Raw genomic sequence first — 12,141 nt, forward strand, 5'->3', positions numbered from 1 at the left:
TGTCGCCCAGGCTGGAGTGCAGTGGCCTGATCTCGGTTCACTGCAAGCTCCGCCTCCCGGGTTCATGCCATTCTCCTGCCTCAGCCTCCCAAGTAGCTGGGACTACAGGCGCCCGCCACCTTGCCTGGCTAGTTTTTTTGCATTTTTTAGTAGAGACGGGGTTTCACCGTGTTAGCCAGGATGGTCTCGATCTCCTGACCTCGTGATCCGCCCGTCTCGGCCTCCCAAAGTGCTGGGATTGCCGGCGGGAGCCACCACGCCCTGCCTCCCACGCATTTTTATCAGTCCCTTTACAGTTGTCCCTATCCCCTAGGAGCAGGCCCCTGCTGCAGGCCCCTGACAGCTGCCCCTTGCTCTCTTTGGTTTCTGGGACAGATGACTCTCTGCCGTCCCCTTAGGACTCATGGCTTCTTGCCGATCTGTCATCAATCTGTCTTCTGCCTTCACAGGACACACATGAAGCCAGACACAGCCCCCAAATTAGCATCCCAGGTGACAGCACTGTATTCTGAGGGGTGGAGGATGAGGGAGGACAGCCAGGGTCAGCTAACCAGGTGAGGGTTCCCAGGTGTCCTCAAGGAGGGTGTGTCAGAGCTCAGGGACACAGTGTGGGGCAGGACAGCAGGACTTGATGGTGGATTTGTAGGGAGCAAGAGTATGAGGGAAATCAGAGATGCCTTCTTGATTTTCTGCTTCAAATACTAGGTGAACAAAGGTTCCACGTTCCATTGATTGAGGTGGACAAGACTGCGAGAGGGTCAGGTTTCTGGCTTCAGAGTTGAGGAGAAATCAAGATTCCTGTTTTGTTTTGTTTTGTTGTTTTTGAGACAGAGCCTCACTCTGTCACCCAGGCTGGAGTGCAGTAGCACCATCTCAGCTCACTGCAACCTCCACCTCCCAGGTTCAAGCAATTCTCCGTGCCTCAGACTCCCGAATAGCTGGGATTACAGGTGCCAGCCGCCACACCCAGCTAATTTTTTGGATTTCTCATAGAGACGGAGCTTCACCATGTTGTCCAGGCTTGTCTCAAACCCCTGACCTCAAGTGATCTGCCCGCCGAGGCTGCCCAAAGTGCTGGGATTACAGGTGTAAGCCACTGCACCTGGCCATAAATTGATATGTTTAATATATATATTGAACACAATGCAATGTTTTTGCCTACAAAACCTTTCTGTTTCTCAGTTAAATCTTTTAAGAATATTATTATAAACATTTTTAAACTTCTACAAAGTAGAGAGTATAGATAATGAATCTCCATGCAGCCATTACCCAATGTTGTTGTCTATACTCCAATTTAAAAATCACTTTAGTTTGTTTTAGAGACGGGGTATTGCGCTGTCTCCCAGGATGGATGCAGTGCTGTGATCACACTTCACTGCAGTCGCCAACTCCTGCGCTAAAGGGATCCTCCCCCCTCTGCTTCCCAAAGAACTGGGATAAAAGGCATAAGCCACTGTGCCGAGGTAAGAATCACTTTAGAATTACTTTTTTAAATCCTATATGTGCTTGTAGTCCCAGCTACTCTGGAGGCTGAGGTGAGAGGATCGCTTGCGCCTAGAAAGTTGAGGGCACAGTGAACTGTGATCACTGGACTCCAGCCTGAGTGACGAGCAAGACTCTGTCCCGCCCCCACAAAATAAGAATTACTTTTTATATGTAGTAGACAAATATATAACTTTAGGGGGGGCGCAGTGGCTCACACCTGTAATCCCAGCACTTGGGGAGGCTGAGACAGGTGGATCACTTGAGGTCAGGAGTTCGAGACCAACCTGGCCAACATGGTGAAACCCCGTTTCTACCAAAAATACAAAAATTAGCTCGGTGTGGTGGCTTATGCCTGTAATCCCAAGTACTCTGGAGGCTGAGGCAGGAGAATTGCTTGAACCCAGGAGGCGGAGGTTGCGGTGAGCTGAGATCCTGCCGTAGTAGTAGGACAAGTCGCAGACAAAACCCCTCAGACGCTGAGTTAAAGGAAGCGTTTTATTCAGCTGGGAGTGTCGGCAAGACTCCTGTCTCAAGAGCCGAGTTCTCTGAGTGAGTAATTCCTGTCCCTTTTAAGGGCTCACAACTCTAAGGGGTGTGCGTGAGAGGGTCGTGATTGACTGAGCAAGCAGGAGGTATGTGACTGCAGGCTGCATGCACCGGTAATTAGATCGGACCAAAACAGGATAGGAATTTTCACAGTGCTTTTCTATACAATGTCTGTAATCTATAGATAACCGATTAGGTCAGGGGTCGATCTTGAACTACCAGGCCCAGGGTGCGGCACTGGGCTGTCTGCCTGTGGATTTCATTTCTGCCTTTTAGTTTTTACTTCTTTCTTTGGAGGAAGAAATTGGGCATAAGACGCTATGAGGGTTGGTCTCCTCCTTTACTGCCACTGCACTCCAGCTTGGGTAACAGAGCCAGACTCTGTCTGGGAAAGACAGTCTGGCAAAAAAAAAAAAAAAGACTTTGGTTATTTTGCAAACATTTCCTTATACAATAAGGGTGCACCTGCGGGCCAGTGCATGCTTTATGTGAGTACTCTCACTCTTTTTCGAGACAAAGTCTTCAACTCTGAGACCCAGGCTGGAGCGAAGTGACACGATCTTGGCTTGCTGCAGTCTCAACCTCCCAGGCTCAAGCGACCATCCCACCTCAGCCCCCCCAAGTAGCCGGGCCTACAGGTGCCTGCCCCACCACCCGCGGCTACTTTTTGTACTTTTGGTAGAGATGGGGTTTCACCATGTTGCCCAGGCTGGTCTCGAACTCTTGAGCTCAAGTGATCCACCCGCCTCTGCCTCCCAGAGTGCTGGGATTACAGACAGGCGCGAGTCACCGTGCCTGGCCGACATCCTTGCTGTTAATCTTCTGTAAGGAATATCTTTCAGCAGGTAGCCCAGTTGCAGGCTCTGGGTTGAAATCTCCTTTAGTCTTTCTCAACTTCTGTTTCTCTTCACTCATCTAAATAAGGCGGGCTCTGGTTATTTGCATGAGCAAACGCAAACCTGCCCTATTCAGTTATTACAAAAAAGACTCCCAAGTTCTCAGATCAAGGCCAAGGACACTTAAGTGCTTACAGGGAGGAAGCCTCCCCCACCCTCTCTTGCCCTTACCCCTCCCACTTCCAGGTGGAAGCTGGTCTTAGCTGGGTGGAGTCCTCACAGCTGCACTTTCCATGTGTGTTTAGTTAGTATCTAGTGTATGGCCTCTTGGACGGATAAAGGACCACCGCAGAGCTCCCCCTGCTCCAGGTAAGTTGGGAGGTGACACTTTGTGGGTGCTGGAAGCTGGAGTGTAGTGAAACCCGTGGCCTATTGAGTACCTGCTCTGTGCCTAGAAGGAGTTTGCACCTCACAAGGGAACCCAAACTCGGCATCAGATTATTTTATGTTTTTATTTTTATTTATTTTTTTGAGCCGCCATCACGCTGTGCAACCCAGGTTGAAGTACACTGGGGTGATCTCGGCTAACTGCAACCTCTGCCTCCTGGGTTTAAGCGATTCTCCTGCCTCTGCCTTCCGAGTAGCTGGGATTACAGGCGCTCTTCACCAGCCAGGCTAATTTTTGTATTTTTATTTTATTTATTTATTTTTTTTGAGACAGAGTCTTGCCTTGTCGCCCAGGCTGGAGTGCAACGGGACTATCTTTTTTTTTTTTTTTTTTTTTTTTTTGAGACGGAGTCTCGCTGTGTCACCCAGGCTGGAGTGCAGTGGCGGGATCTCAGCTCACTGCAAGCTCCGCCTCCCGGGTTCACGCCATTCTCCTGCCTCAGCCTCCCGAGTAGCTGGGACTACAGGCGCCCGCCACCTCGCCCGGCTAAGTTTTTGTATTTTTAGTAGAGACGGGGTTTCACTATGTTACCCAGGATGGTCTCGATCTCCTGACCTCGTGATCCGCCCGTCTCGGCCTCCCAAAGTGCTGGGATTACAGGCTTGAGCCACCGCGCCTGCGGCATAAGCTTATTTTAAAATGCATGCCATTTATTTATTATTGTTCCTGATTTATTTATTAGTTTTGTCCTAAGTCACCATAATGCTTACTAAAAAAAGTTAAGCCCAGAGCCCACCCTGTCCTAAGGAGTCAGAAAATGAGATGACTGATGCCTGTCTGGGAACATTCCCGGAAATGCTAGTCTGATGGCGAGTGTGGAATTACCTTCCAGGATGTAACAGTGAGGGATGGTTTGTGTATAGAGTTGGGGGGGTGGGGTGGGGGGATTAGAGTCCTGATACGAGGCCCTGAGGTCCCCATCAGGCTGTTTATGGGCTTGATCTTCCTTTATTTAACCACTGTGCTTGCTTACAAAGGACAGACTTAGGCTAGGAGGGGTTAAATAGCTCCCCCAAGGCCACACAGTTAATAAGGGAACACCAGGAATCAAACTCAACCATTAAAAAAAAAAATTTTTTTTTTTTTTTTTTTTGGTAGAAACGGGGTCTCACTCTATTGCCCAGAGCTGGTCTTGAATTCCTTGGGCTCAAGCGATCCTCCCAGCTCTGCTTCCCAAAGCACTAGTATTACAAGCGTGAACCACTGCACCTGCTAAGATAACTACTTTTTTTTTTTTTTTTTTTGGCAATGGAGTTTCGCTCTTGTTGTCCAGGCTGGGGTGCAGTGGCACGATCCTGACTCACCGCAACCTCCGCGTCTCAGGTTCAAGCGATTTTCCTGCCTCAGCCTCCCAGGTAGCTGGGATTACAGGCATACACCACCATGCCTGGCTAGTTTTTATTTTTAGTAGAGACGGGGTTTCTCCATGTTGATCAGGCTGGTCTCCAACTTCCCACCTCAGGTGATCCACCCACCTTGGCCTCCCAAAGTGCTGGGAGTACAGGCCTGAGCCACCTTGCCTGGCGATAACTACATTTTACAAAGGAGAGGTGTTTGATACTGAACCTCGACGTTGGAAAATGAGACCAGAGGGGAAGCCTGAGATCTGAACAAAGAGGAGGAGCTAAGGAAAGCAAATAGTGGCAGGACCTGAGCTTGGCAGGACTCTGGATCAGCTGTCCAGGGATGCCTCTGGGCAAGAGAAGTACACATACACTCCAGAAATTTATACTTGATCAAGTAGTGTGCCGGGCGTGGTGGTTCATGCCTGTAATCTCAGCACTTTGGGAGGCCGATGCAGGTAGATCACGTGAGCCCAGGAGTTCCACACAAGCCTGAGTAACATATTGAGACCCTGTCTCTCTCTCTCTCTCCCTTTTTTTTTTTTTTTTTTTTTTGAGTCTCACTGTATTGCTCAGGCTGGAGTGCAGTGGTGCGATCTCAGCTCATTGCAACCTCTGCCTCCTGGGTTCAAGCGACTCTCCCACCTCAGCCTCTGGAGTAGCTGGGATTACAGACATCAGCTATCCACACCCATCAACACCCAGGTAATTTTTGTATTTTTAGTAGAGATGGGGTTCCACCATGTTGGCCAGACTGGGAGAACCCATCTCTTTAAAATATATATTTTTTCAGCTTGGTGAGGTGGCTTACACCTATAATCCCAACACTTTGAGAGGCCAGGAGTTCACGACCAGCCTGGGCAATACGGCAAGACCCCATCTCTATTAAAAATAAATAAGTTAATAAAAATGATTGTTTTTAAAAAAGGAGGTGATTCCTCAGACCGTGCAGTGAGGGAGAACTCAGCAGACTTGAGTTGAGGGATCCCTGCATATTCTAAAGAAAGGTCTGTCTTCAGCACTGTCCCTTCACTGGATCCTGGGAGTAATTTCTGAGGCCATGGACTATACTGTCTGATAAAAGTGTGTTTTTATTACTGAGGCCGTGGACCACAGGGTTTGATAAGAGAGTGTTTCCGAAACCTTTCTGGGCATGCTCACATAATAAACAATCTATGTACAATGTCTATTTTCTTTTTCTTTCTTTCTCTCTCTCTTTTTTTTTTTTTTTTTTTTTTTCTGAGACAGAGTCTTGCTCTGTCACCCAGGCTGGTGTGCAGTGGTGCGATCTCGACTCACCGCAACCTCCACCTCCCGGGTTCAAGCCATTCTCCTGCCTCAGCCTCCCAAGTAGCTGGGATTATAGGCACCCGCCACCATGTCTGGCTAATTTTTTTGTATTTTTAGTAGAGAAGGGGTTTCACCATTTGGGGCAGGCTGGTCTCAAACTCCTGACCTTGGTCATCTGCCCGCCTTGGCCTCCCAAAGTGCTAGGATTATAGGCATGAGCCACCGCCCTAGGCCAATCCATTTTCTAAAACACAAAATTCTGAATGTGGTGGCCCCTTGGTCCAAGGGGAAGAGATGATAGCTGCGAACAGAGTGAAAAGCAGGTGGAAGGAGTAGGAAGATGCCTGCTTTTTTTTAATCCTAGGATATATTGTGTGCATCAATATATTTGGTGCTATTATTTTTCTTTAAAATCTGCTTGATACTGCCTTGTATAGAATGTATGTTACACACATGTAATATAGTTTATTCTGCCAATGCTGACTAGACATTTTCCAATGCTTCCTCTTTTTTGAAGTTTAAACTAGTACGGAAGATAACATTTTCAGCCTGGTGCAGTGGCTCAAACACCTGTAATCCTCGCATTTTGGGAGGGTGAGACAGGAGGATTGCTTGAATTCAGGAATTTGAGATCAGACTGAGTGATGTGGCGAGACCTCTAGAAAAAATAACAAGAAATTAGACTTGAGTGAGCCATGATCATGCCACTGAAGGACCAGAAGAGACCCTGTCTCAACAACAACAACAATCTTTGTATATATGTTTGAATATTTGTTCAAGTCATATGCATTTTTTTTTTTTTTTTTTTTTTTTTTTTTTTTTGAGACGGAGTCTTGCTCTGTCACCCAGGCTGGAGTGCAGTGGCCGGATCTCAGCTCACTGCAAGCTCACGCCATTCTCCTGCCTCAGCCTCCCGAGTAGCTGGGACTACAGGCGCCCGCCACTTCGCCCGGCTAGTTTTTTTTGTATGTTTTAGTAGAGATGGGGTTTCACTGTGTTAGCCAGGATGGTCTCGATCTCCTGACCTCGTGATCCACCCGTCTCGGCCTCCCAAAGTGCTGGGATTACAGGCTTGAGCCACCGCGCCCGGCCAAGTCATATGCATTTTTATAGGATTAGCATTGTCAAATTACAATGGCAAAGGAAAAACTTTTAAAGTCTTTTTTTGTTTTTTGTTTGTTTGCTTTTGAGATAGCCTCTGGCTCTGTCACCCAGGCTGGAGTGCAGTGGTGCAATCTCAGCTCACTGCAACCGCCGCCTCCTGGGTTCAAGCGATTCTCGTGTCTCAGCCTCCCAACTAGCTGAGATTACAGGCATGTGCCACCATGCCAGGCTAATTTTTTTTTGTATTTTTAGTAGAGATGGGGTTTCACCATGTTGGCCAGGCTGGTGTCGAACTCCTGAACTCAAGTAACCCTCCCACCTCGGCCTCCCAAAGTGCTGGGATTACAGGCGTGAGCCACCAAGCTCAGCCTTTGTTTCTACTTCACAGTCTACGGTGTTGGAATATCTACATAACTGTTTCTCCTATGTGCCTTTGGGGAGCATGGTATTTGGCATTTAGACATAATGACATTTTAACAGTAAACACTGTAAGTATTTTTCCAAATTTTGTTTATATTCAGTGTGTTATCTCATTGGGTTTTATTTCACAAATACATAGGTCTTCTGTGGCCTATTCAACTGTAGAGAAGCAAGGATGTAAGAGCAAGGTAAATTTGGTAGATGTGATCTTAAGCCATCAGAGACTTTTTTTGGTTTTTCCTAATTAGAGACAAAGTCTCACTCTGTCACCCAGGCTGGAGTGCAGTGCCACAATGACAGCTCACTGGAGCTCACTGGAGCCTTGACCTCCATGGCTCAATGATTCCTCCTGCCTCAGACTCCCAAGTAGTTGGGACTACAGGTGTGCACCATCACGCCCAACTAATTTTTTTTTAATTTTTTTTTTTTTGTAGAGACGGACTCACTCTACGTTGCCCAGGCTAGAAATACCTTATCAAGACAAAAGTTTAAAGGGAGATTGTCATTATTTACCTAATTCCAAGAATTTGGGATGTAAAGCAAATTTCTCCAAGTTACAGATATAGGTAACCGAGGCTGTATTTTAATTTGGGTGGTCTCTATGCCTCGGGGCCTAAGCTGTTCCCACAACCCCAGTTAGGATGACTGGTGAGTAGATGGGATGTGGGGACTGTGGTATCAAGTATGTGGAATAGCTGGCGCACAATAATAAAGGCACGGAAATAAAAGACTGGGGCTAGGGGAGGATAACTTGTGTTTGGCTAGAACGTGGTAGAGGTCAGGACCACCTGAAGTAAATTCAGGTTTGTTTCATCTTGTTTTGTTCTTAAGAAAGGAATATCTTCTCACCCACAGCAACCAATGATTTGAGGCAACAGCTGCTTAGCTTGGCATCATTTTCTCTGAGCAGCCAAAGACTGGAAGAGTTGTGACTGTGACTGCCAGCAGACTGTGTGTGGGACTCCTTTTGGCAGTTGGAATTAAAGGATCCAAAGATTCAAAGAACTTCAAGGGCTGCCACCAATGTGAGAAACCAGTGGGACTGTAGCGAGGTCATCAGCTGTCTCCAGGAAGGACAGTGAGATCTGAGAGCATATCTGCTTCTCACTGAAGAGTACCCACGAGCTCAACCTCTTGAAGAACGCCCACCGTGGTCCAGACCTTCACTGACAGTCCAATGGCAGTGGCAGCAGCTCTGACCGGATTCCAAGCAGAAGCCAAGTGCTCCATCTGTCTGGATTACCTGCGTGACCCCGTCACCATCGAATGTGGGCACAACTTCTGTCGTTCCTGCATCCAACAGTCCTGGCTGGATCTACAGGAATTGTTCCCTTGCCCTGTCTGTCGTCACCAATGTCAAGAGGGGCACTTCAGGAGCAACACTCAGCTGGGAAGGATGATTGAAATTGCCAAGCTACTCCAGAGCACCAAGGGCAATAAAAGGAGGCAGGAAGAGACCACCTTGTGCGAGAAACACAACCAGCCCCTGAGCGTTTTCTGCCAGGAGGACCTGGTGGTGTTGTGTCCCCTGTGCACTCAGCCGCCTGACCACCAGGGCCACCATGTGAGGCCGATAGAGAAAGCTGCCATTCATTATAGGAAAAGATTCTGCAGTTACGTCCAGCCCCTGAAAAAGCAATTGGCAGACCTCCAAAAATTAATAAACACTCAAAGCAAAAAGCCCTTAGAACTGAGAGAGATGGTGGAAAATCAAAGGCAGGAATTATCCTCTGAATTTGAGCACCTCAACCAGTTTTTAGACTGTGAACAACAGGCAGTTCTCTCCAGATTAGCTGAAGAAGAGAAGGACAATCAACAGAAACTCAGTGCAAACATAACAGCATTTTCAAACTACAATGCCACACTCAAAAGCCAGTTAAGTAAGGTAGTAGAGCTCAGCGAGCTGTCTGAACTGGAATTGCTGTCACAAATTAAAATTTTCTACGAGTCTGAAAATGAGAGTAGCCCATCGATCTTTTCAATTCATTTAAAGAGAGATGGCTGCAGTTTTCCTCCCCAGTATTCTGCTCTGCAGAGAATTATAAAGAAATTTAAAGTAGATATAGTTCTAGACCCTGAAACAGCACACCCCAACCTGATTGTATCTGAAGATAAAAAATGTGTGAGATTTACAAAGAGAAAACAAAAGGTTCCTAGTTTCCCAAAAAGATTTACAGTCAAGCCAGTTGTTCTGGGTTTTCCATATTTTCATTCTGGCAGGCATTTCTGGGAGATTGAAGTGGGGGATAAGTCGGAATGGGCTATTGGCATTTGCAAAGATTCTCTTCCCACAAAGGCCAGGAGACCCTCATCAGCCCCGCAGGAATGTTGGAGAATTGAGCTGCAAGATGACGGCTATCATGCACCAGGGGCTTTTCCAACCCCTCTATTGTCAGAGGTGAAAGCCAGGGCCATTGGCATTTTCCTGGACTATGAGATGGGTGAGATCTCATTCTATAACATGGCTGAGAAATCTCACATCTGTACTTTCACTGACACTTTTACTGGACCTCTTCGGCCTTATTTCTATGTAGGACCAGATTCACAACCTCTCAGAATCTGTACAGGGACAGTTTGTGAATGAAAACCCACCTGTTAGGCTGAACTATTTTACTAGTTGTCGATTTTTTTTTTTAATGGAAGATGCAGAGGCTATTGTATTAATATATCTAGGAATATAATCCCTCTAGTTTTTTTCTTTCACAGTTCCCAAGAAGAAAACTTTATGTTGTTCTAACAACTGTCTATAAAACAGGGCTAAGAATGGCTGCCTCCCAGGAATGTCGTGGGGGTTACCTATCATGTGCATGGACCTGGCACGTTACTGAGTATAAGGGTGATTATTTCTGTTTTTCAGAAAGTGAAGATGGAGCTTGCAAAGGATGAACCAGAACAAACTTACCAATTTTGTCTCCTCTGTATAAAGGTTGGATTGTGCTATTCCTGACACATACTAAGCAGGGAGCAGGTTGTAACCCTTAGTTAAACCACAGGGCACAATTTAAAGGGGTGGAGTGGGCAACACAGGGAGAGGGTAAGCATTTTTAGCCTTTAACATGTGAGGCTTTGACAGTTTTTTCTGTTATCCCCAGAAGCCACCTACTGGTGGCACTCACTACATTAGGTTTCTGCTCCCATAATTTTCATTTCTTCCTGTATTCTTTGCTATTGTGCATAGTACTTTGGAATACAACGACTTATGACGACACTGGAGAGACCTGGAAAATCTTGTTAGTAACAGACATTACTGTTAGATACCATGTCAGAGACTAAAAGATGAATCACTGGCAGGATGGTATACCTATATTTACTCAGAATGTTTTCTTACAAAGATAGCTAACATTTATTGAGCCCTAACTATGTCTCAGGAGTTGCAGTATTTTTAAAACAACCCTGAGATGTAGGCACTGAGTTGTTTAAAAAAAAAAAAAGTTTAAAATTAAGAAAACAGTTTCAAGACAAAGTATCCTAGTTAAGATGACTCAGCAAGTGGTAAAGAGATATCCGGAGTGGCTGGGCGCAGTGGCTCACACCTGTAATCCCAGCACTTTGGGAGGCAGAGGCGGGCGGATCATGAGGTCAGGAGATTGAGACCATCCTGGCTAACACAGTGAAACCCTGTCTCTACTAAAAATCCAAAAAAAAAAAAAAAAAAAAAAAATTAGTCAGGCATGGTGGTGGGTGCCTGTAGTCCCAGCTACTGGGGGCGCTGAGACAGGAGAATGGCATGAACCCGGGAGGTGGAGCTTGCAGTGAGCCGAGATCGCGCCACTGCACTCCAGCCTGGGCGACAAAGCAAGACTCAAAAAAAAAAAGGGGGGGCCGGGCGCGGTGGCTCAAGCCTGTAATCCCAGCACTTTGGGAGGCCGAGACGGGCGGATCACGAGGTCAGGAGATCGAGACCATCCTGGTTAACATGGTGAAACCCCGTCTCTACTAAAAAAAAAAATACAAAAAACTAGCCGGGCGAGGTGGCGGACGCCTGTAGTCCCAGCTACTCGGGAGGCTGAGGCAGGAGAATGGCGTGAACCTGGGAGGCGGAGCTTGCAGTGAGCTGAGATCCGGCCACTGCACTCCAGCCTGGGTGACAGCGCGAGACTCCGTCTCAAAAAAAAAAAAAAAAGGGTGCCTTCAATCACTGACAAACCAGCCCCTTAAATGGTTTGTCAATGGAATGCTTTATAACATACACAGAAAGTAATAAGGTATTTTTCCCTCTGACTATGGAAAAGGAGATGTCCACAGGTCCAGGTCCAGGTATAGACTCTAAGGATGCTACACTAACTTAACCAGAAGGATCTGGGTTTCTATCTAGGTTCCATTAATGTCTGGTAGTGGGCTTAAACTCGGGCATAAAATGGACATAATACTTTATTTTGCATGAAAGTTATGAAGGTGAAGTTATATATGTGTGTGTATATGCGCCAAAGTTAATTTTTATATATATATTATTTTTTAAATAGAGATGGGACTCACTATATTGCCCAGGTTGGTCTTGAACTCCTGAGCTCAAGTGGTTCCCCTTGCCTCAGCCTCCCAAAATGATGGGATTACAGATGTAAGCCACTGTGCCCAGCCCTTATCTACTTTATTTTATTTATTTTTCAATTTTTTCAGAGATGAGGTCTCACCCTGTTGCCCAGGCTAGAGTGCAGTGGCACAATCATAG

At 46.6% G+C, this 12,141-nt stretch overlaps 1 protein-coding gene across 1 annotated transcript; it reads left to right on the forward strand.

Moving 5' to 3' along the window:
* The first annotated feature begins 7,883 nt into the window (after positions 1 to 7,883).
* Positions 7,884 to 11,099, forward strand: TRIM75 (tripartite motif containing 75). The gene has a single exon (XM_001117920.4). It carries the CDS (start codon positions 8,650 to 8,652, stop codon positions 10,054 to 10,056), a length of 1,407 nt encoding a protein of 468 aa, XP_001117920.2. The 5' UTR covers positions 7,884 to 8,649; the 3' UTR covers positions 10,057 to 11,099.
* The last annotated feature ends 1,042 nt before the right edge of the window (positions 11,100 to 12,141 follow it).

The sequence above is a fragment of the Macaca mulatta genome, chromosome 5 (genome assembly GCF_049350105.2).
Source record: "Macaca mulatta isolate MMU2019108-1 chromosome 5, T2T-MMU8v2.0, whole genome shotgun sequence".
Classification (NCBI taxonomy): Eukaryota; Metazoa; Chordata; class Mammalia; order Primates; family Cercopithecidae; genus Macaca; species Macaca mulatta.